This window comes from Aspergillus fijiensis, assembly GCF_003184825.1.
Source record: "Aspergillus fijiensis CBS 313.89 unplaced genomic scaffold BO72scaffold_43, whole genome shotgun sequence".
Classification (NCBI taxonomy): Eukaryota; Fungi; Ascomycota; class Eurotiomycetes; order Eurotiales; family Aspergillaceae; genus Aspergillus; species Aspergillus fijiensis.
Genome location: NW_024469019.1, coordinates 209,085 through 235,904, shown reverse-complemented (window position 1 = coordinate 235,904; position 26,820 = coordinate 209,085). Strand labels below are relative to the sequence as shown.

Sequence of the window (26,820 nt, the reverse complement as noted above, 5' to 3'; positions counted from 1 at the left end):
AATGTGGCGATCCCGCTGTAGGGTGAAGGGAGGCTAAAATTGTTCTCGAGATGCACCTCCTTCTGGCTCTCAGTCAGGGACTTTAACATGAATGCGAATAGTGTGTAGAGTACTATCGATACTTTAGTTCATCCTTATCTGCGCCAGTTTTTCCGCTTCGGGATGCATTGCCGCTGACTCATTGCCGCCGCGTAGCTAAGTTGAACAGGGGATCGCCTAGTTTCTGAGGCAATTGAATCAACCTGCATTGGCACTTCCCATCCTTTCACAGCATCTGCAGAATAATCACCGATGTGACAACATGTCGGCGATCCCACTGCCACGAAACATCGCAATCAGGATCAGAGCGCCATGCATGAATTGCAAGAATTCAAAGCGCAAGGTGTGCTGAACTAATACTCCCTCATCATTGCGCGCAGTTGACATAACAAAAAGACGTTAATGCTAGTGTGACCGTACCCGATCTCGCTACTCTCGCTGTAAATATCACGACCTCCCCTGCATCTCGTCTGCTACCGCTTGATGGCGCGTCGAAGGCATAGATTCAGCGAGTCAGCGCATCCGAGAAATCCAGGTTGTCAACTCTCATCCAAGAAGGGCCTCCGCAGCAGTATCGGGCCGTCTATATTGACTGAGGCATTAGAGTTCATTGTCGAAGACCAAGCTGTTGAGCATCCTGCAGCTCCAGCACCGGTCGAGGCGGATTCCGATATTCTCTGGGCCTGGAGACTGGTCCTTCGTTTTCGCGACTCCATGACCTAGTCCTGAACGCGCATATTTGATTATCTCGATGATTTGGTCCTGTGCCATTCGTCGCTTTCACATACTTTCACAGGAGACTCACAATCAAAAGACTCACTAATCGGCTCATTATCACAGGTAGCAGCGACGTCGTACCTGTGGCAAGAATTCGTTGATATCATCGCACCGAGCATCACCATCGACAACCAAACCCCGGACAACGAATTCACCAAGCACATCTGCTTCACGGCTACGGGCAAGCCAGGTCTCTTCTCTGCCGTTGTATTCCTAGCGTATTCCGTCCGAGTCAACTGGACGTTTCAGAAACCACCGTCATCGTCCATAGATGTCACGGATTTGACAACCACTGCCCTCACAATGGAGCAGCAGGCGGTCGCTTACATAGATGACACTATCTTTTCAGAAGAGAACACCCCATCTTCCAGCCATGAAGAGCCCGACTCGCATCCGCAGCGTTGGCTGAGCACGCTCTCCTCGCTGATAACGCTGAAATCGACTTATATCGCGGCAGGCAACACGCACAGCCTGCGCTGCTGTCTCGAGCATGCCGTAAGGCTCGCGCGAGATGGTTTCACCACCGACTCGCCTTCAGCGAACCCATTCTATTTCTGGTCCGCTGGCTGGGGTATACGCATAATGTGGCTTTACTGGATGAGACGGATTACACCAACACCACCAGACTTCTACACCATTGCTGCCAGACAAGAGCATGGCGGTAGCAGCAGTAATGATGCGCTTTTATTTCATAATTTTAACACCTTCCTTAGCATATCACATTGTATGGCCGACCTTCTCTATCGGCTAGGACAGGTACTGCACCACAGCACTACGAAAGATAGACCGGGCGGTTTGCACTCGGAATCCGAGGATGTGGAAACGAGGATGCAAGTCCTGATTCGACGACTAAAGCACTACAAGAAGAAAAGTCACGAGGAGCTTCCCTCTCATCTGGATATCTATAACGAAGCTCTGGTGCATAGTGGTCAAGTGCCGGCGCAAGGCCTCCAATTCGACCATTGTGCATTTCCGCTGTAGCTCAGGTGCTTGACGCGAGTGCTTCTGTCCCGGCCCATGCACCGGTGACCAAGCTCATGCTTTCCCCGTTATTTGTTGCGGGATCTCACAGCAGCAGACCTCTCCATCATGATTTTGTTCGGCTTCGGTTATGTGTCTTAAGGAGCGGGGAGTGCATTGCAAACCTTGGTCCCTTGTTGAAGATTCTCGATGAACGCTGGCGGGGACAGAAGCAAAGTGAAGACGACCGGTCCGTTGACTCGATTGAATACACCCCTGTATCAGTCTGTGTACTGTTTCGAGTAGTATAGCTGCAAGCGAAGAAGGGAATCTATATATATCCGACCCTCAAATGGCACAGGAATGATTTCCATGACGTCATATCAGAAAAGAAGGAGGTTCTGTCTTTGTCCACCGGTGAATCTCAGGCAACCGAATTTTGAGTATCAACGGTCGATCGTTCTTGGCGGGTTCTGTTTACTGTCTGCCTCGGGTTCGGGTTCGTATTCGGGTTCGTGTCTGTCTGACGAGGCTCAGTAGGGAACTCCGTAATGAACATCGTATGCTGGCAGGATTGAAGCAACGATTCCTACTGAATAGTTAATGCCCACTGGAGGTCTCGAACTTTGTAGCCTGAAACTGAAAGCTTATGCTTAAATTGTGGTTCCTGGGCTTCAATGGGCCCAGACTGAACTAGCTAGTCACAAGTATGTACATAGAAAGCGGGCTCTGAGTGAAGGCCGACTTTTTGGAGGTCATTTTCAAAATGTTTTGAGCAGACCATCCTTATTGAGGTGACATAGTAGTGTGTGGTTCGAATCCATTATGTTGGCAGGTTGCGGTACAAGGTAGTGGCTCCAGAGATCCTGACTGCGTGGCGATTCGACAGACACCTCCTAGAAGAGTTTATCTTCTTCTAACCGCAGATCATCCGCTTCTCTTCCATCATCCTGAGACGCTGTGGGGCTGCCACCCGTGGTTGGTAGGGCTTCGAACTGCAACTCGAATCCGAACCCGAAGGCACCATATATGAGAACAGACCGACACATCTTTTGAGAGACACAATTGGCAAATTGAGAGGTGCCTAGTTTGTATATACACTGCCGAGAAAGTTATAAAAGGGACTGTTGCATCCTGGTTAGCTCTTGATAGAAACAAACAAGCCAGCAAATCTTTTCCCACCACCTACCTCGAGCCCTTCTTTCTACCGCAATGGTTCGACATTTACTGGCCTTGGCCCTCACTGGGGCGGCTTTAGCCAACAGCAGCAGCTCGTCGAACGCGTCGACCTCTCTGTGGCAGGGCAATTTTCACCTCACCAGCGAGGTTGCCTGTGCTTGTCAGAGGCTGAATCAAATCCACTCACCTGAGGTGTTGTCGCCTTCCTCTGCGAATTATACGGAGGAAAGAATCCGATTCTGGGACATCCGCTCCGATTTGTACCCTGCTTGCATCTTCCAGCCGAGTAATGCGGATGAAGTGGCGGAGGGAGTCAAGATCATTTCTACGTGCAATGCCCCCTTTGCCATTCGCGGTGGAGGTCACATGAACGTAAGTCCCGTGCATGACTGCTGGCCTAAGGCAGTAGGCTAATCTTCACATGCCATTCCAGTTCCCGGGATCCAACAACATCGACGGCGGTGTTTTGATCACTTTGAACAAACTCCAGAACTACAAGGTCCATAATGATACCATCGAAGTGGGCCCTGGTATGAAATGGATTGATGTTGTCAGTGCTCTGGACCCCTATCACCGTGCTGTTATCGGAGGTCGTCTCAAGACCATCGGCGTGCCTGGTCTGACTTTGATCGGCGGGGTGCACTACTTCATCAACAAGTATGGTTTTGCTATGGACAATGTCGTGCGCTACGACGTGGTTTTGGGAAATGGCACGCAGGTGATTGCGGATAATTCCACAAACCGCGATCTCTTCTGGGCCCTCAAGGGCGGTGCCAACAACTTCGGCCTCGTCACTAAGTTCACCCTCAAGACATACCACATGCCCAATGTTAGCACCACCATTCAGACATTTGAGGAATCGGAAGTCTACGACTTCATCAAGGCTGCCGTGGCCTTGTCCCGCTTGGACGACCGCGATCCCATTGCTGCCGGCGGTATCCTCACCATTCAGCACAATGTGACCACCAAGGCGGTTTCAGCCTCGCTGATGGGTGTTCAAGAGGGTATCAGCAACCCTCCTTCACAATTTGCCAACTTCACCGCCATTGAAGGCCCGACTAAGGTACACAATGTCACCACAATGCTTGAGTGGACGGAGGACAAGGATACCCCCAACCAGATGTTCAGGTATGATTACATGCATCGCCGAGGTTAGCCGGACCATAGTACCAGTACTGATCATCGAGTCTGCAGAATTGCCTTTTCCGCGCACTCGATTGTCCCTAATGCCAATCGACTGTATGAGATCTACCAGGCCTGGAAGGCGAGTGTAGAGACCCTGTCCGACGTCCAAGGCATCTACCCGACATTTGTGATTAATCTGTGCCCCACGGGTGCTGTCCGCGCCGGACGAAACACCGACGTCGGAAACACGTGGGATCTGGCCCTCGAGCCTACAGTCTGTGAGTCCTTATTACCCCGCCCGCATCAATTGGCAACGGAGACAACCGGCTAATCTTCGGTTTCTCAGGGTGGCAATTCAGCACCGGATGGGATCTAGCCCAGGACGATATCCGCATGACGTCCTGGTCCCGTGATCTGTCTGAGAGTCTGCATGAGCAGAACCGCCAGTCTCTGGCACGCGAGCATGTTTATATGGGCGATGCTGGCGAATGGCAGGATGCTTTTGCAACCTTCCCCAAGGAGAACACCAAGCGGATGAAAGAAATCCAGGCGGCGGTTGATCCCCAGGGCGTGTTCAGTCGCCTGAACTGGGGTGGTTTCAAGCTTTCTCCTTGAGAAACTACAGCTCTTTTGGCTCAGCGCTCCCTATTTCCCTTACTTTAATGCTATTCTGCTGCTGATTGGACAGGCTGTCTGTCGTGTATCGACTGTTGGTCCATTTGATTTCCTTGTATGTTACCTACTGTGAGATAATTGTATTTGGACTCACGTGCGCGCGCTCTCCGGACTTTACCTTTCGATTCCACACTTCAATACTGCATAAGAACGAGACAGGGAATATCAATCATACGCATGCAGTGCATCCAGCTTAGTTTGTGTGGGTTGTGGGCACTCGGTTTCGGAGTCGTGTTCAGATGCCATCCGCGCTGCATCGAACGCCCAACCCTTCAAAGTTCTGCGCAGGCCCTTGTGGAACAATCCCTGTCTACTCCCTGTCGACTTTACGCTAAAAAGCTCACTGAATTTATCTTTTCATTAAATTTTAGATCGCTTAATGTTAAAGAGTTGATACAGGACTGCATCCTATGCGACGAAAGCGCATACGCGCCTCTTGCACCACCCTGTCAACAGACTTTACATAGGGCAACAGAGATATACCAGCACCGGAAAAACAAAATGTAAAACTGGAATGTAGGGCTACCGATTTCTTGGCAGTCAAGCTACCAGGCAGCATGGGTATCGAAGAGGAAGGAACGGAACGAGCTGCGGCTCTTGTTCGTTACTCTAGCCGCTTTAAATCCCAAGCCGCACTCGCAATTGCCTACCTTAGGGAGTTGACATAGGGCAACAGGAAAGTACCAGCACCGGGAAAACAGAACTTGAAAGTGGAATGTAGGGCTACTGAGGTCTTTGGCGCTCAAGCTCTTAAAACTGCTGGCTGCGGAGCTGTCATTCCATGGGATACGCATCAACTCTTGATGACTGAGGGCATTCGGGGTGTTGATGGTGTACCAGAAGGTTCTCAGCTTTGAGGAAACACTTCCATAGCTAGCTATAATAGGCGGGCTCCTTTGGTAATCGAGCTTCAATTAGATCGGAGTTGAAAGATGCTTATCACTGCTTGAATCACAGGCTTCACTAACATTGTCTGGGGGGTCTGCATGGGGCAACAGGGAAGTATCAGCATCAGAAAACCAGGATATGAAAGTAAAATATAGGGCTACCGACTCTGTAGCGGCTAAGTACTCAATACTGCTTGAGCTTGAAGCTGGACATACACTTTCCCGGGCATTTACATAGGGTAACAGAGGCCCCCGAAAACCAGAAGGCGAAAGTGGAATGTAGGGCTACTCAATTCTTGGCAACTAGGCTCCCCAGTACTACTTACTTCCCAAGCTGCACTTACATTGCTAGGGACTTTACATAAGGCAGCAGGAACGTACCAGCGCCAGAAAAACAGAACTCGAAAGTGGAATGTAGGGCTACCAGTTTCTTGGCATCCAAGCTGCCTGACACTGCTTGACTTTACACTGTCTAGGGACCTTACATAAGGCAACAGGGAAGTACCAGCACCAGAAAAGCAGAACTTGAAAGTGGAATGTAGGGCAACAAAAGTCTTGGCGGCCAAGCTCACCAATAGCAAGACTTTCAACAAGGAAAGAAGGGGACAAGCCCTCAATTGTTTGTAACCCTACATCACTTGAAACAAAAGCTGCATTGTGAGACTAAGACTTGGATATGCGCTCGTTGTCATTGTGCGTCGCGACCGGCTACAAGACAAAAGCAATTATTGACAAGTGGCTGAAATTGCTTTGAGCAAGGCCGGGAACAATTTGATTGTTGCTGGGAATAAAGGATCGAACGCTTGAATGAACAAAGGCCATGCAATGCGATGCCTTATAAGGCGGGGCCGTATGCCATCCGGTCCTCCCTCGCATCAATCTTCCACTTGCCATTGACTATATTAAACCTTCTGATTCAATTCCGATAACCCTTAAGACAAAAATCAACTCAAATAAATCCACTCACTGCTTAGTAGCATCGATGGACTTCAAGCCCCGACTCGGTGACGTGCGCCGACTGAGTGAGCAGGCCGTGCTGGACCATATTAACGATCGCACTAGGTCCAGACAATATCCTGCACAGAAGCTCAGACGGTTAGAAAGCCTCTTGGAGGTCCCTGATCATGTCCTCGCCTGCCAAGCCTTTTTCCAAGGTTTTATCTTTCCTGAGAAGGACGGCTTCACAGTGACATGCTATTTGGCCCGCGACCCTAAACCTTTCTATGGGGTGATGGTAAATAGGAAGATGCCCAACACAGGCGAGGAGGAGTGCATCATGCTCATCGCCCCAAGCAATGAACACATGCAAAAGTGGCTGACCGATGTGCAGTTTTTGTCTGAAGGGGAGTACAAAAAGCTGGGGATTGAGACCAGATGTGGCGCCGTCTTGAGCGAGGACGGCCTGCTACAGCTCTTCTTCCGTGGGAGGGAGGCTGCAGACTCCACTGCTAATCACAGCAACGACAAGTATCGCACGACTCTTTCGTACAAATTGTCCACGTCCACCGACCTCGAGGCCCTCGTACAGGAGCTGCGGCCGTTGCGACGGTTCTGGCGCCTTCATGCCGAGCAGTCCGCTGCTTGGAACAAGATTCAGCGCAAGCACTACCCCTCATCTCTGACCGACACCCCCAAGCAAAAGAAGAGGGCTGTTCAGGCTAGAACCAAATGGTGGGATACGCGGGGCCGGAAAGCCGTAATGGCCGGGATGGCCGGTCCCTATGTACCGCTTGTCGCCCCCATTGAAAACCACCACTTCGCCCTGCTGGCTTGGTTCGTGCGGCTCCGGGCCTTGTTTCCCGCCTCCGACGGCTTTGTATACTCCTTCTTCCAGTACGGCGTTGGCAAAGACCAGCCAGACGAGAAGGCAAGGAAGAGATACAAGTGTGTTCGGATCAGCAAAAAGCAGGAGAATGGTAGCGTGACTGCCGTAATGACCGCGATGCTGATGTCCAGGTGCTACTTCACCCAGGAAAAAAGGCCTCTCGATCTCCTTGCGCAGCAGCAGGTCTGGTGCACCGAGGCCGAGGTGCTGTGTCAGACCGGCCGGCCGGCTTATCTCGCCACCATCGAGCCCGCGTCCGGGGAACTCACGGTCTATGAGATTCCGGACCCGCTGGGGCCTTTTCTTCCTGTTCAGTGGTGCTTCCTGACTCCCTGTAGCACAAGCAGTGCCTCGGAGCGGCTGCATACACGCCTCTATTTCAAGGAGATCTTCAATAAGATCACCAGAGATCGAGTTCGGTTTGTGGAGCCAGAGGTTGAGCCAGTTGGGAAGCGAGAACGCTACGCCGCGAAGATCAAATCGCTGATGGCGCTTTCATAGTTGGGTATGTACCGATAGTCGGAGAGTCACTTGAGTTATATTATTAGATCAGTCACTTCTGGTTAGATGGCCTTGTTAGAGAGGGAGGGTGTTGAGGTGGATCAGATTTAGAAGTAAGACAATCTCGACGGCAAGACATTCATCATAACATAGAGCAAATATTGCGTGGGACACTTAGAATCAAATTATCCTATGAGAGTTAAAAACCAAATGTTTTGCTATGTTTGCTTACTATGTTGTGGCAGGCCCCTGGGCAGGCTGCCACGTGACTCGTCGCGTCTTCCCTTCCCCTTCATGATCACTCTTAGATACTTCATTCAGCTAAGCATATTATCGTACCACCGCTTCTTCACATCAGATCCGACGAATCATAGAACATCGGATCGAGACATATCATCAAAACCTGTCTAATCTCGATCGCTGAAACATATCACCCTTCCCGGAAGCTGATCCTCCCCGAAAGTTACCCGGGGGGATCATAGAGCACACTAAGTCGAGCAAACTTAGACGAAAGAACATAGTCTTGAGTCAGTTCAAAGAAGACTATAGGTGGCGTGAAACAAGAGTCATGAAATCAATGACTGAATCTAATGTTCTATCAAAGCATCATAGATGCTGTGTTTGAAATTCTGTCGATCACCTCAGATATAATTCAGACCGTCGAGTGGAACTCCCCATCTGATAAATATGGATCCACCATATCACAATTTACAAGGGATACTCACAGAGCTCAGCAACATTCGTATCGCATGATCGGTCAGCATGCACATCATTCTCCTTCAGTACTTGGCCTGTCTCTGGCTGCTCTCTCGCATTGTCCGGACAGTCTACAATATCTCGCCTTTGCACCCCTTGTACCACATCCCAGGCCCCAAGCTCGCAGCCATCACGTTTCTATACGAAGCCTGGTTTGACCTGATACTCGGCGGACGCTACAGTCTAGAGATTCAACGCATGCACCAGATCTATGGTAAAACCCCATCCTTCGTTCACACATGATGGCACAGACAGACATAGGAAATCTGTCGCTGAAACCGCGGCAACAGGTCCCGTCGTCCGCATCAACCCCGAAGAGCTCCACGTCAACGATATCGCCTTCACCGACGAGATCTACTCGACCGGCAAACGCAGACGCAACAAACAAGTCCATCTTTTGAACCTCTTCGCCGGGCCCATCACCGAAGCCATGGTGTCAGCTGTCGACCACGACCTGCACCGCCTCCGCCGCAGCGCCGCGAACAAGTTCTTCTCGCGCGCGCAGATTGCCAAATTGGAGTCTGACATCAAAGACCTCGCAGACCAGCTCTGTGACAAGCTCATCAATATCGGTACCAAAAGTGAAGAGCCAATCGATATCGTCACCGCGTACAGCTGTTTCACCTCCGACATCATTTCCGGCTACTGCTTCGGCGAGCCGTTTGGGTTTATACGACAGAAATCCTGGGAACCGAACTTCCGCCATGCATTGCACTCGTTGCTCACCCCAATGCATGTGTTTCGGTTCTACCCGGTGCTGAAAGCAATCGTGGATCTCATGCCATCTGTGGCCAAGTGGTTGGATCCCCGCGTGAAGGGCTTGGTGGAGGAAGGGAACGAGAAGATGCCGGGGCGGGTGCACAAAGCTCGACTGGAGTACCAAGCCGGGGCGGTCCCGAAGCGACCGGCGATCTTTCATACTCTGGTTGCTTCGGATTTGCCGGAGGTGGAGAAGACGGATCACAGGCTAGGTGGAGAGAGTTATTCGTTCATTGCGGCGGGGACGGAGACGACTGCTGTGAGTATTACCCAGTTTCCAGGCTCGAAGTGCGGTTTCCTAATATTGCACTGTATCTCTTTCACCTTGTACTTCAACGCATACTGAAGAGAAAAACAGTGGACACTAACCGTAACAACCTTCCACCTCCTCCACAACCCCACCCTCCTAGACAAGCTCACCGACGAGTTCCATACCACCGACGCCCTCTCTTCCCCTTGGTCTGACCTCGAAAAGCTCCCTTATCTCCACGCTGTCATCCAGGAGGGCCTCCGCCTCTCCTACGGCGTCAGCCAACGGCTGCCCCGCATCCCCCCGACGAGCATCTCACCTACCGTGGCGACTTCAAGGGCCGCAAACTCACCTACGTTATCCCCCCCGGTACACCAATGGGCATGTCCTCCGTGATCAACCACCACAACGAATCCGTGTTTCCGGATTCGCACGCCTTCCGTCCCGAGCGATGGCTGGAGGCGGATGAGACGCAGCGCCGGCGGATGGAAACCTGCTTGATCCCGTTTTCGAAGGGTAGTCGGCAGTGTTTGGGGATGAAGTAAGTGCCCTTCCCTTCCTTTGCGCTTTGTGGAAAGTCTTGTACAAGTGACATTTAGTACATAAGATCGGGCCAGGGTTTGGCGATTTCCGATTTTGGATTTCAGATGAAGCCGACTGACAATTCTTCTTAGTCTAGCGTATTGCAGTCTCTATGTCACGCTGCCCGTTCTGGCGCTCCGTGTGCTTCCGCGAATGAGGTTGTATGAGACCACGGCGGGGGATGTGGCGTATGATCATGATCTGTGGTTTCCGATGCCGAAGGAGAGTACCAAGGGGGTAAGGGTTGTTATCTCGTAGTGCGTGCCATGTCTGGCTGTTGAGGTTCGGAAGAAGCCTTCCGTGGTTGCGCTTATGTGGTATCGAGATTCTAAGTGATAAGTAGAGGACTTATGCGTGGGCTGGTGGTGATTGGCATTAAGACGTTGAACGGGCAAGGCTGCGAAAGGAGCCAAAGGAGTGGAGATGGGAATGGGTCTCTCGTGCGATAGTTCTGGATCGGGGATGAGTGGAGGAGTAGATAGCCAAGTAGTAAGCACCGCTAGCAAGTTGGCGCGCCGTCTCGGCCCCCAGTCCGGCTGTTCCTGGCGGGGTGTTGGCTTACGCGGATGAGATGAGATTAGGGGGGTTGCTCACCTCCTGTGATCAGGATGACTTTGCCAGACAGACTAGGGATGCCTGTGTCCGGGTTGAAGGCGGCTGAGGGCATGGTTGATGGATTTTGGTTGCGCAATTGAAGCGGAGGAGTACATGGAGGAAGAGTTGGGGGAGCAGCGAAGGGAGGCTTTATTTAGTAATGGGAGAGCATTGTTGGACATGTTCAACCCGGTCGGTCTGGCAGGCAGCAGGGATGGCGTAAGCAGTCACTATAGTTATGCATTGTACCTCAAAACCGAGTATGTTCTCGATTAGATAGAGATAGTCAATTGATGATGAGGTACTAAGTAAGTTAGGCACTCCATTTATACATGGACGTCAAACACTCGGTTGCTGTCAACCGACTTGGCACCTCCACTGCGCAGATGGAATTCGACCCAGCAGCGGCCCGCGCTGGACACCTACTGTAGTAAAAGCTTCCCGCTGACCGGGAGAGGATTGGTGAACTATGCTGTGCAACTGAGTCAGCCATGGTGCATAAAACTGGCCGCGGTTAGCCGTGCGACAAGGTTTAAGAAAGCACAGAGAGCGAACTCCTTTAATGGCTTGGATATAGGTCAATTGCAAAAGGACAGTAACTCTTTGAGAAGGAGAGAAAGCAGGCCTTTGGAGTCTCCTGATGAATATAGCAAAGAGTCCAGCAAAAAGACACACCCCGATTGAATTCGTCTTTCTCGATCCCTCCGCGTCAATGGGCATACAGAGACGAGTTGAGGTTGCCTTGAACAATTGCAAGCTGTGTAACATGTGCTTTCCGGTCTGTACAGGAGTGTTGTACGTAACAGATATGAAGGAACCCTGGTGTTGAGACTGCTCGTGTAGTACCAGCAGGGTTAGTTCCCATGGGACAATTGACAGAAAACGCGGGGAAGTCGACTGTGGGGTACTGTACAGATAGCGAGGGTGTCCGTAGGTTCAGGTTCCATGCTTGTGATTCTATACCGGCCCACGCGACATCCGACGGGGTCGAGGACTGCGTCTCCAAGTCTGGATCTATTCGGAAAGGTCGCTCCACACACATAGCATGTCATGCGCAAAGCATAGCTCGATAACCGTGGCAATCCTCCAGAACTTTGAATTGATGAATTTGAGACATGGTCGAGTTGGCCACTGATAAAGTACCTGTTACGGAATCGATACCTGTGATAATCAACCGCCGCGCCGGAATTGCCCCACTCAGATTGGGCGGTAGCATCCACTTTTGTATAGTAGTAGGTAGTATGGTGCTACGCACTGCACTCCACAAACGGTACATACAATAGCGCCTCGCTTAATACCACTGGGTTCCATGCTGCCATCAACGACTTTTCTCTCAGGCTTTTTGATAGTCGATATCCGACCTGCCCAGCCCGAGTTCTCTCGGTAGGCTGGCACCACCACCACCAAAATCGCCACTGGCGGGCAAAGGCTTGTCCCGAGTACAACCGCTCTATCTAGAAAGATAATAAATTAAAGATGCGAGCAGGATTCCTGGCGTGGCAAACCGTACTGACAGCGTTCACGGTGTTTCATGCGAAGAACATTCCATTTCCAAATACACCTGCCTAATTCGATGATTCGATGGATGGATTTCACCCCCGGTTCTCTCCAGACTTTGTGGTCGCGTGCATCGAGTGGCTCAATGTAACCCACCTTAGCTCAGGTCAAACCCTCCGAGAGCAAGTGATTGGGTGAGACCCCCGCCAGCCAAGGCCTGGGGTTGCACCGAATGCCCCTCGCCAAGGGTGCCAAGGCGTCCGTTCCGCTGGACGACCGACCAGAACAGCCCAGTCCTGACCAGTCCTGACCAGTCCTGAGCAATCCTGAGCAATCCTGACCAGTCGCAGCCAGCCGTGCTTATCTGGCGTCCTTCTTATCCAAGCCATCGCCAGCCTGGGAAACGTGGGCTGGACGGGTTCTGCCGATTCCAAGCGAGGGCCAGCAGTGGAATTGACTCCTGCGGTGGCCCCGAGAAGGGAAGCATCGCCGGTCTTGGCACTCTTGGACCCTGCAGATGCTGATAGCTGTTGGAAATGGTGCAATAGCAGTGATGGGTAGAATCATGGATGCTGATATGAGAAAATGCCACTGCTCACTGCCAGGTGTAGACCAGTGCCTGCCTGCCTGCCTACCGCGGTTGTGCCACCCGGTCCAGTCAGCCTAAATTTAAACCTCTTCCTCTGCCCATCTTTCCTCCGACTCCCTTCTCTGGATCTCCCCTTCATCTCTTCTCCAAGCTCCCTTCAACCATCCCTCATTTTATCCTGCCTCCCTCCAACATGAATAGCTCTGATCCGGTGGAGGCGGCAGAGGTCGCCAAATCGGCGGCCTACGCTCATGATGCTGCTGCTGCTGCTCATGATGAGAAGCAGAAGCATCCTGCATCCGAAGTGCGCCCGGACATTTCTTCCGACGTCGACGTGATTCAAGCAACCTCAGAGAAAGTCGCGGTCGGCTCATCGGGGGCCGCCTACGATGAGGATACCTCGCTGCAGAAGGCGTTCCCCAATCCAGAGGAGATGCAGACCCTGCGTCGTGTGGCTGGCAAAATTCCTTGGACAGCCTACACCGTGGCTTTTGTGGAGCTGTGCGAGCGGTTTTCATACTATGGCACCACTGCAGTGTGTGAGTTAGCTCATGAACCCATTGTCGACGTTGCTAACCTTTACAGTTGTCAACTTCATTCAGCGTCCCTTACCTGAAGGCTCCACCACCGGTGCGACTCATGGAGTCGGAAACCTGGTGCCAGGTGCTCTGGGAATGGGCCAGCAGGCATCCACAGGGTTGACTTTGTGTAAGTCCAAGTATCTTCTCTGATTGGGCCAACACAGCTGACCTAGTAGTTAACGCTTTCTGGTCGTATATCATGCCGCTGGCGGGTGCGTTCATGGCCGATCAATACTGGGGTCGGTTCCGTACCATCATGTTCTCCATCGGCGCTGCATTGGTGGGACACACCATCCTCGTCATCTCCGCTATCCCTCCTGTCGTCAAGAATCCTGATGGAGCTATTGCTTGCTTCTCTATCGGGTTGATCGTTATGGGTATCGGCACTGGCGGTTTCAAGTAAGTCGCGCCATTGCCCTGCATTCGGCAACACTGCCTAACAGACACAGATCCAACATCTCCCCCCTGATTGCAGAGCAATATCGAGAAGACACCCCCTTCATCAAAACCCTTCCGTCAGGCGAACGCGTCATCGTCGACCCATCGGCCACCGTCTCCCGCATTTACCTCTACTTCTACATGATGATCAACATCGGTTCGATTTTGGGTCAAGTCAGCATGGTGTACGCGGAGAGATATGTGGGCTTCTGGCTGTCCTACCTCCTGCCCACGATTATGTTCACATTCTGCCCGACTGTTCTGTTCCTCTGCCGCAACAAGTACTATCTGGTCAAGCCGACGGGCTCAGTCTACCTCCAGGCCTTTCGCACATGGAAGCTGGCTATGAAAGGACGCTGGTCTCTCAACCCAGCCCGGATGTAAGTCGTCAATTCGGCGGACACTCATCGGATTATGCTAATTTCATCACAGCTTCCAGAAGAATCCTAGGCCGTTCTGGGACTCTGTTAAGCCCAGTGCGCTTGGTGCAAACCGACCGGAGTGGATGACCTTTGATGATGAATGGGTGGACGAGGTAGCCCGTGGGTTGAAGGCCTGCAAGGTGTTCCTGTGGTACCCACTCTACTGTAAGTGTGCACTTCCGCCACGGCAGTGACTTTAGTCTAATCGAGATTAATTCAGGGCTTGCGTACAACCAAATGTTGAACAACCTTACTTCGCAGGCAGCGACTATGCAACTTGGCGGCGTCCCCAATGACATCATCAACAACCTGAACCCTCTGGCTCTGATCATCTTCATCCCCATCATGGACCAGCTTGTCTACCCGGGTCTTCGTCGCATTGGAATCAAGTTCACCCCCTTGAAGCGCATCACGGCCGGTTTCTTCGCGGCCGGTCTGTCGATGATCGCGGCCACGGTGACGCAACACTACATCTACAAGCTGGGCAGGTGCGGCAAGCAGGCCAACTACTGTCTGGACGAGTACAACTCGCACTCTCCGATCTCCGTCTGGGTGCAGGCGTTGCCGTACGTCTTGGGTGGTATCTCCGAGATCTTCGCTTCGGTGACCTCGCTCGAGTACGCGTTCACCAAGGCCCCGCGGAACATGCGGTCCCTCGTGCAGGCCGTCGCGTTGTTCATGAACGCGTTCTCGTCGGCCATTGGACAGGCGCTGGTCAGTCTGTCGGAAGACCCGTTGTTGGTATGGAACTACACGGTGGTTGCGATTTTGGCGTTCGTCGGCTGCATTGGATTCTGGGCGACAAACTACAAATTGGATCGCCAAGAGGATGAGCTGAACAATCTGCCGCAGAGTCATTATGAGGGGCGCGGAGAGGGCGACGTGGAACGATGAGAGTGAGAAGTCTGGAGAGTTGAGGATAAGATAGGGTAGTAATTCAGTAGCTTACACATTAATATTATGACATGGTGATTTACTTCGTCTTTTGCTTCTTTTTGTCGGGGGCATCATCGCCTTCCGCTTCCTCATCATCGCCCACCTGCTGCTCCACTCCTTCTTCTTCTTCCTCGTCTTCGTCTTCTCCTTCCCCTTCTTCTTCTTGGTACTCCTCATCATCCTCATCTAACTCCTCGTCTTTATTCTCCCCGTCCTTCTGCTCCTCATCCCCTTGCTGGTCTTTCTTATCCCCATCTTCCTTCTTGGTATCTTTCTTCACATCCTTCTTCCCCTTAGCAGCACCCTTAGCAATAACCTTACCCTTACCCTTTCCTTTCTCCTCGCCCTCCTCCTTCTCCTCACCCTCACCCTCCCCATCCCCCTCCCCCTCCTCATCCTCATCCTCATCCTCATCCTCATCCTTATCCTTATCCTTATCTCCAGTCCGCCTCGAAACCTCCCCCCTCTTCCTCTTCGCCCCCTCCGTATTTCCCACAAACTGCTTCTTCTCCTTCCCCCCCTCCTCCACTTTCTTCCTCTCCGTCGCCTCCTTCTCCCCCTCGCTCATCTCCTCCCACGCCTCGCGGGGCAGATACCGCTTGCGCGGCCCGCCGTCCGCCGCGCTCTCGTCGGTCTTGGCCGTCCCCGACCCTTCCTTGGTCACCCAGTCCTCCGCGCCCCACTGCGACAGGTTCCGCTGGGATTGCGACTGCTCGTCCTTGCTGGTCGTGTAGTCCCCGCCCCGGGATTTGTATTCTTGGGCCGTGAGTTGGGCCTTGTCGGTGACTTTTTGTCAGATTCGGTTTGGGTTTAGGTTTGGGGGGAGTGCGCTTGGGGGAGGAATGGGGGAGAAGCAAAGGGGGCAAAGGGGGGGGTACGGGTGTACTGTACCTTCCGCGCAGACCATTGGCCGGGTTTCCCGCCCTTGTCGCCTTGCTGCACTTCCTCTTTGACCTCCTGGCGGAGTTCGGGGTCGGTGTAGTTGTTGTTGTTGCTTTTGGAGGGCATTTTGATGGGGGCGTTCGTCGAGGAGTCAGAACGTAGGGATTATATTGTAGTGCTCAGCAGAGTGGATGAGTGAAGAGCAAGTGGAGCTGGGTAAGGTTGAATTCAATGACAATGAATTGAAGAGATTGCACGGGAAAAATTCTTCAACGGAAGAAATAGATACCATTATATAACTCGCATGACATCATGACCATGATCTCATCTTCATCGACCTCTCCTTTCCCTTCCAGAATGAATGAGATCATGTGGATCTGGATGCTGGGGATACAGTCATGGTGGGGCCTCCCGCGATCGGTCGCATTCGGCAACCCGCCCGATCCTGGCTCTCGGCGCCAGATCGCTGGGTCTCCAGAACTTTATTTCTCGTCGTCTAGACTCAGTGTCAATTTCCGGAGCCTACATTGTGCATTCAATGCTGGAATGGAGCCAGTATTTGAAAAGCAGTCAACCAGTTCAATTAACAGGTATAATTATTAACAATCCAGAAGCAGTCCAAGTACTCAAACAGGGATATATCAGGCAATAAAATCAAATCGCAAAATCACAATTCCTCCTCAATCTCCGCATGATGTTGGGTATCAACAAGCTCCCAGGACTTGAACTTCAAGTCCAACGCATCCTCGTTGCTTTCAGCCTTGCCCCCGCCAAAGTTTTTCAGATTCCACTTTTCAACGCCCTCGACCCCGACCAAGTACTCATTGTACACTCTGAAGACGTCCGCGTTCAATTTCTCGTATTCGGTGTAGTCCTTGGGCCAGTCACCAAGGCGCTCAACGGAGAGCTTGAGAAGGTGCAAGTGCTGGCGGACGTGCTCGCCACCACCCAAAGTCCCGTTGTGCTCCTCAATTCCGTCTACCTCCCCATAGGCTGAACCGTCAAAGCTTCCATTGCTATCGTTTCCTTCCAGTTCGGCATAATCAGGGTCACTAAACACACGGAGAATGTTTTCGTGCACGGCAGCGCTCTTCTTGTAGAATCGGTTGGCAATCTCTTGACCATTCTTCTCGGCCTGGTAGCGCTGGGCATTGCCAGTGTACAGCTGGGACAGCAGTATGGACATCTCGAGGGTACTCAGGTGCCGAGGTCCGTGCACACGGCGGCAGTTGTAAACAATGTCCTCTGCCAGGCGGAGGGCAGCGGAGTAGTCACCGATCAAGTAGCGGGCCATGATGAAGCGGCGTCCCAGGGCGAGAGTAATGGAAGTAGGCCAGTTACGCTGGGCCTCACGACTGTTCCACAGAATAGTCAAGAGCCAGGCCAGGGTACGGTAGTCCTGCTGCTCCCCGAGAAGGCCAATCAGCTTGTTCAGGTGAACAAGGCTGACGCCAGCCAAGTTGATCTTCAAGCTGGTAATGACGCGGAGGGCATCCTGGATAATTGTTCCAGAGACCTGAAGCAACTTCTTCCGAGCAGCTTCGTCAGGGCGGGTCACGAGATCACGGCCACCAATGTTCAGACCCAGAGTGAAAACGAACTTGACAATCTCAGGGGTATGATAGCTAGCGTCAGCGATGATATACTTGTAGGCAGCAAGAGCAAGGTCACTGGCAGTCTCCCACCGCTGGTTCTTCAGCAGCTCAACAACATGGTCATTGCTAGTGATTCCCACAGACCGGACGAAGTTCTCAGACTGATGGGTGCTGAAGTGGTCCAAAATAGAGAGCACGAAGATCTTGACTTGGGAAATCTCAGTCAGTTGCGCCCGCTTGCCCTCGGTGTTGATGAAGTACGCGACAAAATCATCGAAAACACGAGCCGCAGCAGTATGGCGCTCATGGGCTATAAGGAACTGGTAGAGACGAGCCGCTGAGACGGAGACACTGTGGAAGCTGCTCTTGGACTTGATCTCCTTTCTGAATTCCTCGAAGTAGACATACTCGGTGGTCAAGGCAGCAAGAATCTCAGTGATAGTGGTCGACGAGCTACGGCGAAGGCTGTACTCCAGCTGAGCCAAGAAAGTCAAGCTCTGGCGCTCTTTTGAGGACAAATCAAACTGGACAGACTTGGAGTTACTGGTGTCCTTCATCACGATTTGGCGATAGATCTCCTGGGTCAGCTCGGTGGCTTTTTGGATCTGGTTCGTCGCGATGTAGCTAGATGCGATGGTCGTGGCAGCCGCAATTAGGCGAGTGGACGAAGTCTCGGAAGACAAGATCTGCACGGTCGCCTCCTTGAGCTCCTGTACCACAGTTTGAGTCTCATTGCGCTGAGCATGAAACTTGATCATCTCTTCCATTTTGGTCAGGGATTCTTCGTGGGCCCAGCCGTGGGTCTCACGAACAGTGCTAATCCGCTTCCTCAGAACCTTGACGGCACGCTCAACCTGAGTAGACGAGAAAGACTCAGTCTTGGTCGAAGTGACAATGGCAGCCTGTTCCTCGTAAATCGCATCCAAAGTTGAAGAAATCTCCTGAAGGTCAATTTCCTCAGACTTGGTCTTCAGAAGCTCCTCATACAAGCTAATAGCCTCAAGTTCATAGCGCTTTGACTCCTGGCACAATTTGGCCAGCGTCAAAGTAGCTTTGAGAGTAATCGAAGCTGTAGCGCTGAACACAGCCTTGCACTTGGTCTGATAATCAACTGTTACCTGGTGAAGTACACTGAACTCGGTACGAACGCTGCGCAGGCAGTGGGTGTAGCGCTCAAAGAACTCATGCACAAAGGTCTGGTCCTGAAACTTGGGGTTCTGCTTGGGCTCACTCAGGAACGTGGTGAAGATGATCTGGTAGTGATGCAGAGCATCTGAATAGCGACCTTGCTTCCATAGTTCAGTGGCAACGATGACAAGAGGCTCAAAGGCCTCGGGGTGGGAAATAGGAGAGTCTTTGTTCAGGATACGGATGATCTGCTGATAGTAATCAACGAACACAGGCCGGGGGCGAGTCAGCTCAGCCAAGGTCCAGAGAATCTTCACCACCAGCGGGTTCTCAGGACCGTAGTGCTTGGTATAATCATTCAGCGTCTCTTGACGAAGGTTGATGATCTTGTCGGTCTGCGAAGTGCGCTCAAACAGGCGGAGCAGCTCATTGGTGATGCGCTCTCGCAGTTTATCATCAACACTGCGACCCGAGCGAACAGCGCGGTAGATGCGAACACGGATATCTTCTTCCTTGGTCAAGCGACGGCGAGAGTGGTAGCAGTGGCTAAGTCGCTCAGCCAGCTCAATGCAGTGTTCCACATGTTTGGCAGGAAGGGTAACATCTTGCAAGGAAGGAGCGAACAGAGAAGACCAGACACCGTGCAAGACCTTCTTGATGACGCGAGTAGCATCCTGCCAGCGCCGCTGCTCAACATACAAGCTGACTAAGGTCTGTGTCGCACTGAAGGAAGTCTGGTCGACGGTCGTGATTGAGGCGGATGCCTCATAAACCATTTCCTCAAGGGTGGTCTCGGAGGTTACTGTGGTGGAAGAAGAGCTGAAAGACTGCATAACCTCCTTTGAGGTTGTATGAATGCTCTGCTGAATCTCCTGGTAGGTCGAAGACTGGGTACGGTTGGTGCTTTGATAATAGTGCGAGCAGTGCTTGAACACAGTCAGAGCAAGAGTGGCTAGGCCAACAGTCTTCATCACCTTGGCCATCTCCTGGAGGTGGAAGACTGAGGTCTCCGACAATGCCATAGTTGTCTGCTCGTACTCTTGCCAGACACTGGAGAGAATGGACGAGGCCTCATATTCTCTCTTTTGTGTCTTCAGGAACTGGGTGTAGGCAAGAACCGATTGAATCTTACGCTCTTCAACCTGGGCGGAATACTGAACGCGGGACTCCCGGCTCAGGCGTTGCCAGATTTCGACATAGGTACGTTCGGCCAACTCAATATTGCCCTCTGCAACGTACCTCTCGGCCTGCTTAATCACTGCTTCGAAGCTCCAAGCCTCAACTTCAATCAACTGATCATGCTCCTCAATGTCTAGCAGGAGAGTGGTGCTACCTCCAGCAGTGACCACATTACCACCCTTCAGGTGCACATTCAGGTTTCCATAGGTGTCACGACCTTGACTGTACTCACCACTGAATTTCTGAATGGTAACGGTAATCTCTTCGGCCTTCTTGTCTTCCTTTATCAGCCTGTAGTGCTCGACAAGCTGCTTCAAAGTGTTGATCACATTCTCGTGGGTGCTGTCGTAGTGGTGCTTGTAGCACTCGACCAGAACTAGAAGTATCTCCTCCCTCTTGGTCATGATCTCTGTCTTGGTACTAGTGACTCTTTCAGTTGTGATTTCAAGGAAGGTGGCAGCCATTTTCATAGTAACCAGGTGGCGAATGGTGAGCAAATTGCGACTAATCATAGTTGCCTCATAGAAAAGAGGAATAGCTTCGGGGTTATAATCGAGCTGGCGGTACAGAAATGCCAGTGTGATTATCAACTGTAAAGTCACCACATGATTATTGGTCAGGACCTGGCGGCAGACGTTGGTAACGGTAGTCGTGAATGCCAACAATTCTGGAGTTGGTCGGTTCTCCCACAGTGTATTCTGTAAGAGGAATACCGTGATGGAAGACGGGAACAGCTTTGCGAATTCCTTGGCAGCAGGAACTTCACCATTATTGACAAAGACATTCGTTTGCCTGAAATGCGTGATCCAATAACGGATCGAAAACTCAAGCAGTGGGTGCTTGTTGATGAGAGGATTGACGTCATGCCAGTCAAGGGGTGTAAGGGAAGGCTCATGCGGCTGGGTAACAGTAGCCTTAATATAGACCAAGAGTCTGGTGACAAGATCAGCATGGCGATCTTTGATAGCCGGTACCAATTTGCCTTTGGAAAATATGTCCAAGATAGCAGCGCGAATGAGGCTATGGCGCAGTAGGACCTGGTCCTCTTGCAGGAACACCAGGGAGTTTACTGGCTGAAGGATTCGGCGAGGCTCCTCAGCATATTCGGTAATGGTCTGCTTCTCGGGCTGAATGGAAGCAAGAGCCTTGAGCTCCTTGACCGAGAGGGGGCGATTGGCTGTGGCAAGCCACAGCAACATCAGCTTAGCATCTTCCCGAGTTTGCGACTGCGGCAACTCGTTCAAGATCTGCAAGACCAAGTCGGTAATGCTTGGCTTCGCGTTCACAAGCGCATCAACGGCCTTGCGCAGGTTATCCGCATTGTCCACATCGCGAACGCGCTTACTGGCAAGCTTGGCCCAGAGGAATGAGCCCTTTGAAGCACTGGTAATTTGGCTAACCAGAAGGGACTGCCCCATTTCATCAAGGCCATCGTAGGCATTTGACTTCTTGAACTGGCCACGCACAACGGCGCAGATATCCTCATAGATGCCATCATCGATGATGTGATGGTGGTGCAGATCGGGAAGGTTAGGGGGATGCTGGGCCCCCAGAGTAATCAGCTTCACGTTTGTGGCCTTGGCGGTAGCGTTTGTCAGCTTCTGCAGGAGGACAGCCTCATCACACGCAGCTTCGTCAATACCGTCGATGACAATGACGAGCTCCTTGGCACCCTTCAAGGCAGCAGCGAGCGCGTGCTCCAATGCGTTCCAGAGAATATTGTCATAGTCGTTATCATTCGGAGCCTTCTTGCTGCGCTCAAGCGCATCCCATAGAATTTGGAAGAGCTGAATGTTTCCGATTCGTTTCTCAAACAATTGGAAAAGAATAGTCTTCACAATTGCACGGGGCCTTGTCTCAGCAGGGAGGCGACCATCTGCATGCATTTAGTCGAAGCTACCGAGCACAGTTTCTGGGATGAATTGCTTACTGATGGGGATGTACAATGTCTTGTGCATAACGCCACCGATGGGGTGTTGCAGGTGGTCGACAATGACCGAGGACAAAACAGTCTTGCCAGAGCCTGACTTCCCGGTGATGGCGAAGGTTCTCTTCTTGCGGTTTCTTAGGAAGCGCGTGAGGTGCGGACCAACCCAAACACAGGTCATTTCCTCGCGGTCATGAGCGAGGTGAGAGGTGGTCTCGGCGACATTGGCAAGAACGGTGTCCTCCGGCGCGAGCCACGAACGGATGGTCTTGACGTCAGAAACTAGATGGTGTGAGCTTATGTTGCACAAAGTGCACAGGGGCCCTATACCTCTCGCTCCATCAAGGCCTTTCTCCTGGAGTTGATGTCTCCACATGGACTCAGCAATCTTCTCGCAACGTTGACGAAAGGCTTGGATCTGTCCCGGGAATTTCATGTAGATGTTGACCGTGGCTGAATTGCCGGTCATTTGACGGATAGCCTGATGAAAGTAAGTCGCGACGCTGGCGACCAATGTCACAAGGTCAGCCAAAGCCAGAACGAGCTGCTCCCTAATCTCCTGAGTGACATTGAATAGCTCAATGCGCTCGAGAAGGTTCACCAGTGCCGTTGAGGTGCTATAGAAGAATCCAAATGAAGTCATCAAGGCATTTTCATTGCCTTTGCCAAGCTACACATGAACGGGAGCGTTAGTATGAACACAGGACAAATATAAGAGAAGGACATACCTCGAGGAGCAAAGCGCAGTAACCATAGGCGAGCTGGGCGGCGAGATAGCTGTCGCCTGCGAACTCTTCGATTGCCAAGTCGAAGGAATGCAGTCTGTCCACGAAGAGTTGGGCCCAAGCCAGCACTTTATCATAGCTACTACCCTCGGGAGGAAGCAAGCTCATGCGCTGAGTCCTGATCCAATCAATCAGTGACGCATGAGTCGCGTTCAAGAGCTTTGAAGACGCCGTAGCTCCTATTTCATCGCCACTGCGACGCTTCAAAGAGTGCACAACATTGGTAATGTTGGAGGTTTCGAATGACTGAAACTTTCGAGAAGATACCCGTCGAGAAGTGACTGAGCGAGACATTCCATGATTGGAAATGCTATCGCTGTCAAGGAAACCCGAGGTCCGTCGAGACTTTGAAAAGATACTAGGAGAGAGTGGGAAGGCGACATTGGGCGTTGTTGGAGCAGGAGACAGAACAGCGGGGGCCATTGTTACGTTGAGATTTTTTGGGGCTGGTACTGGTTGTGATTGTATAGTCTGGGGTTGTATTGACTTGGTCGATGTTGTCTGAGATAGTGTTGTTCGAGCTGGTGTCGTATGAGCAGATGTTGCATGTACTGGACTTGTCTGAGATGAGTGCACTTTAGTTGCTGATCTCTGCTTTGGGGGATTCAAGATCACTGGACTTGGGTTGGGTGTGAGTTGAGGCGACTGCTCGGTATACCTGGATGGGGAAACTGTAGGCCGGGGAGGGAGGTCAGGCTCTGCTGTGGTTTCTCCTGAGGAGCAGTAGCGACAACTCACAAGAGAATGAAGAAAGCGACGCAAACCGGCAACTTTAACACATAGGAGAAGATAATAAATTAGGTGGAGGATATCCTTGAAATGGTTGTATAGTTGAATTAAGCGGGAAGTAAAGTCCTTTTCGTGCAGGGGCGTACTTTCCCTATATATGCTCTTCGAGGAAGGAGACGAGGCACAGAATCCGCTGACTGGGATGGACGTAACGGTCCCACTGTTATCACAGCTTCAGGATCAAAGTCCCCCTTAGATTATCAGTAGTGGCAAATTGAGCTCCCACAACTTGATCCTTCCTTCTGCAGGATAGCGTGTGGCTAGGAGGGTCCGATTCCGACGGTTACCAGTCTATCCTCAAGCCCCTGCACCATCAGAACGGCTGAGAATTCCAAATCACAATTAGTGTATAATGTGACGGATATTGAATGGGTTGATAGTCAATCAGCTACCGCGAGCATAGTGATTGCATCTCCCACCCCCTCCGCAGATCAGAGTTTGGTCTCCGTTAGCACTACGTATTGGCGCTGGGGAAACCTTAGCTGGAGCCGTGCATGTGAAGCAGGAGGATGAAAAGAATTGTGATGCAAGAAATTTCCGCACTAGAGCTAGCTTTGGATAGGCTTGATCATGTCATGAGACTGTAACCAGCTCAACAGGATGCGAAAGTGGATCGCGCATGTTAGACACTGTAACTGAGCAAGAGCATCCGGGCTTCACTCTACCGAAGCACCCAGTGTCTCGGAAACCTTTCGTTGCTTTTTGCTATTCCCCTTTTCTTCCCAGCTCACGATAACGGGCTGCAGCCTGCGAAGTGGTGTCTACTCCACACAAGATCTTGAGGGGTCGGATTATCGAAGCCCACATTGGCCCTCTTCCATTCACCTGCTAGTCACTTCAGGTTGGCAAGATCCAGGTGCTCGTTTGGGAGGGAGCATCAACCACTCGGAGTGCGCGGCCGACCCGACAGGTAAAGTCTCGACTTTCATAACTAGCTCCTGCAGGCTTGACCAAAGAGCTATGATCCCTGCTAGGACATTTTGTCTGTTGGTGGCTGCCTGAGCAAGTAGAGAAACTGAGAAGACGTGATCTGCTGGTTGTTTGTCGGGGACGGACAAACGATGGACGGGGCTGGATGAACTAGATGGACCCAATCAACTCTGGTGCCGGACCAGCAACGCCGACCTCTGAGTTTTCAGAGTGATGGGAAGCTCGCATCAACCAGACGAACTGTCGATCGAGAGGAAAGCCCTAAGATTGGCTGGCGGGTGGTCGGTTCAGAGAACCAGATTATTCAGATCCTGGAAATTTTCAGCTATTCCAAAAGGTCAGAGCGGGGGTAGGCTTGCCTGCTGCAGGTTGCTATCCAGTCCCATTCGCAGCAATCTATCTCCACACACACAAACACACACACACACACACACACACACACACACACACACACACACACACACATACAGGCGCGCACCGTGAGGGGGCGTACTGTAAGACCTTTTGTGTTTAATGTAACACAGAATTGATAATTAATATTCACTGAATGCTTGATTGACCACATCTGATGCCTTGACCTCGGGCAGTGTGACTTGAGATCCATAGATTATTAGCAGACCGAGATGCAAAGGCACAGGCACGCAGGCAGGTTTGGTTGGGGAGATTGGCGAGGAAAGTGAAAAGGACACAGACTCCCGTGTGAAGAACCCCCGTGCCGGCCCGCTTAGCGCGCGCGGTGGGTTCGCACGGCCAGCCATGCTCCGGCACCTCCGCAGAAGCAAAGAAGGGACACCACCCCCTCCGGCCCTCCCCCTCCCCCGCCCCCAGCACTAACTACCTACTAGTGATGTCGACTTTACTCAAAGTAGCTGAATCAGGTCAGATCCACTCCCTTAGCCCGCATTGGACTGCTTCTCGCCTGTATCTTGGCCGCGTAGGTCCCCGATGCAAGATTGTAGAGCCCGAATTTTGTCAATTGGCGCAGTCTTCTTCCTGACATCTGGCTCAATTGGGGCTGGCACATTAGTTCACTGGGTTCTGGTGGTGATCGTGGATTATTGTTGGTACGTAGAGCCAATCCGGCTTACTGAATCAGGTCCGCAATTGGTAACGCGTGCTCCATCCGACTGCTTGATCATGGTCGGACCCCCCCCCATCTTCCGTACACATACTATACGCAGGTATGACAGTAGGTATACTGAAGGTAGAGATTCCGACAAGAGAGATCTTGTTGACTGTCCACAGAGATGGCCAACTTACACGCACCAAGTAGATAGGATACACACAAGTAAGTTGAATGCTCCTTAGAATAAGGCAGACGGGGTGTTCTTGTGTGCTCTAGCTTACCTGTTCGAGCAACTAGGTTCCTGTACTCCTCTTGCCTTTTCATAACAATTCATGGGGTATGTAGTTTTGGGTAGTGGCCTACTAACAGTGTCAGACAGACGTGGTACGAACCACAAAGCTTGGCTATAGTGGACCAAATGACTCTGTTCTACCTCAAAGCCCTTTAAAACGGCTGTGGATGAGTACTGGATATAGTCGGATCGCTTGGCCTGTACGTCCCGTCTGCCTTGGAGAATCATCCATGGAATCGACCCGCTGGGATCCATATGAAGCGGGGATAGAATCATGAATGGCTGAAATGTCATTGTGGATGGATCCATGATCATGCCCAATGCAGACTAGTGGCCGTCCTTTCCAGGGCATTGGCACCAGCTTGCCTCGTTTGTCAAATGTCGATCGATTCTCATTAGCACGATGACAGTGAGGTAGATATGATGTTGCTTGCAAGATCAATATTTGATCGATTCAAGATGGTGGTGCATGAAAAACCTGTAATGAAAGCGCAGATTGGCTCTGAAGTGCGCAGGTGAGTTCGCTTCTCACCACAGCCCCATTCCCAACCACCCACACCAATTCCACTACCACGAGGCTGCTTAGCTAGCCCCTTGCGTCCCGTGTTGTCACAACAGTCTACTACAGGTAGCAAAGCTTCAATCACTTCTCGCTTTGGCATGGTCCAAAATTTTCCCCTACATCAGTAATACTTCGTTCCTGATGTTCTGTGCTGTCGGACCCATGCAGTTGTAGCCAGAGATCCAGTCAACCCTCTGTGTGGAGTATTTGTTGAAAGACGGCTGACTAGGCGTGCAGCCGTAAGAGATAGACTTATCGGTCACAGTTGCGGGTACCCAAGCCGCCCGGGTGTTACCTTTTGGATATAAGCATC

At 51.7% G+C, this 26,820-nt stretch overlaps 11 protein-coding genes across 11 annotated transcripts; 7 read left to right on the top strand and 4 right to left on the bottom strand.

The window, feature by feature from the left end:
- Positions 1–253: 253 nt before the first annotated feature.
- On the top strand, positions 254–1,797 carry BO72DRAFT_529751 (uncharacterized protein; the record flags this gene model as incomplete). Its single annotated transcript, XM_040950257.1, has 3 exons — positions 254–382; positions 449–732; positions 880–1,797. Exons 2-3 carry the CDS (start codon positions 523–525, stop codon positions 1,795–1,797), a joined length of 1,128 nt encoding a protein of 375 aa, XP_040798967.1. The 5' UTR covers positions 254–382; positions 449–522.
- Positions 1,788–2,107, top strand: BO72DRAFT_450235 (uncharacterized protein; the record flags this gene model as incomplete). Its single annotated transcript, XM_040945206.1, has 1 exon — positions 1,788–2,107. A coding segment is annotated over exon 1 (229 nt), but the record flags the coding sequence as incomplete, so codon positions are not given.
- An 872-nt stretch (positions 2,108–2,979) lies between these two features.
- Positions 2,980–4,695, top strand: BO72DRAFT_434163 (FAD-binding oxidoreductase; the record flags this gene model as incomplete). Its single annotated transcript, XM_040943229.1, has 4 exons — positions 2,980–3,327; positions 3,389–4,083; positions 4,150–4,358; positions 4,427–4,695. The coding sequence occupies exons 1-4, from the start codon at positions 2,989–2,991 to the stop codon at positions 4,693–4,695; spliced, it is 1,512 nt and encodes a 503-aa protein (XP_040798965.1). The 5' UTR covers positions 2,980–2,988.
- Positions 4,696–6,624: 1,929 nt separating this feature from the next.
- Positions 6,625–7,968, top strand: BO72DRAFT_529749 (uncharacterized protein; the record flags this gene model as incomplete). Its single annotated transcript, XM_040950256.1, has 1 exon — positions 6,625–7,968. One exon carries the CDS (start codon positions 6,625–6,627, stop codon positions 7,966–7,968), a length of 1,344 nt encoding a protein of 447 aa, XP_040798964.1.
- A 762-nt stretch (positions 7,969–8,730) lies between these two features.
- Positions 8,731–10,573, top strand: BO72DRAFT_470459 (cytochrome P450; the record flags this gene model as incomplete). Its single annotated transcript, XM_040947032.1, has 5 exons — positions 8,731–8,938; positions 9,015–9,742; positions 9,842–10,009; positions 10,045–10,274; positions 10,408–10,573. The coding sequence occupies 5 exons, from the start codon at positions 8,731–8,733 to the stop codon at positions 10,571–10,573; spliced, it is 1,500 nt and encodes a 499-aa protein (XP_040798963.1).
- On the bottom strand, positions 10,408–11,280 carry BO72DRAFT_450233 (uncharacterized protein). Its single transcript, XM_040945205.1, has 2 exons — positions 10,912–11,280; positions 10,408–10,859 (listed from the first exon to the last, which is right to left on the bottom strand). The coding sequence occupies exons 1-2, from the start codon at positions 10,980–10,982 to the stop codon at positions 10,691–10,693; spliced, it is 240 nt and encodes a 79-aa protein (XP_040798962.1). The 5' UTR covers positions 10,983–11,280; the 3' UTR covers positions 10,408–10,690.
- On the bottom strand, positions 11,125–11,817 carry BO72DRAFT_188717 (uncharacterized protein). The gene has a single exon (XM_040939517.1). The coding sequence runs from the start codon at positions 11,675–11,677 to the stop codon at positions 11,267–11,269; it is 411 nt and encodes a 136-aa protein (XP_040798961.1). The 5' UTR covers positions 11,678–11,817; the 3' UTR covers positions 11,125–11,266.
- Positions 11,818–13,580: 1,763 nt separating this feature from the next.
- On the top strand, positions 13,581–15,412 carry BO72DRAFT_450230 (putative MFS peptide transporter). The gene is made up of 5 exons (XM_040945204.1): positions 13,581–13,703; positions 13,753–13,975; positions 14,026–14,394; positions 14,447–14,601; positions 14,657–15,412. The coding sequence occupies exons 1-5, from the start codon at positions 13,670–13,672 to the stop codon at positions 15,328–15,330; spliced, it is 1,455 nt and encodes a 484-aa protein (XP_040798960.1). The 5' UTR covers positions 13,581–13,669; the 3' UTR covers positions 15,331–15,412.
- Positions 15,410–16,380, bottom strand: BO72DRAFT_383545 (uncharacterized protein; the record flags this gene model as incomplete). The annotated part of the gene is made up of 3 exons (XM_040941517.1): positions 15,410–15,603; positions 15,694–16,147; positions 16,264–16,380. 3 exons carry the CDS (start codon positions 16,378–16,380, stop codon positions 15,410–15,412), a joined length of 765 nt encoding a protein of 254 aa, XP_040798959.1.
- A 541-nt stretch (positions 16,381–16,921) lies between these two features.
- BO72DRAFT_498590 (NACHT domain protein) lies at positions 16,922–23,291 on the bottom strand (the record flags this gene model as incomplete). Its single annotated transcript, XM_040948784.1, has 4 exons — positions 16,922–22,032; positions 22,087–22,365; positions 22,414–22,753; positions 22,812–23,291. The coding sequence occupies 4 exons, from the start codon at positions 23,289–23,291 to the stop codon at positions 16,922–16,924; spliced, it is 6,210 nt and encodes a 2,069-aa protein (XP_040798958.1).
- A 2,145-nt stretch (positions 23,292–25,436) lies between these two features.
- On the top strand, positions 25,437–25,954 carry BO72DRAFT_188379 (uncharacterized protein). Its single transcript, XM_040939514.1, has one exon. It carries the CDS (start codon positions 25,533–25,535, stop codon positions 25,893–25,895), a length of 363 nt encoding a protein of 120 aa, XP_040798957.1. The 5' UTR covers positions 25,437–25,532; the 3' UTR covers positions 25,896–25,954.
- The last annotated feature ends 866 nt before the right edge of the window (positions 25,955–26,820 follow it).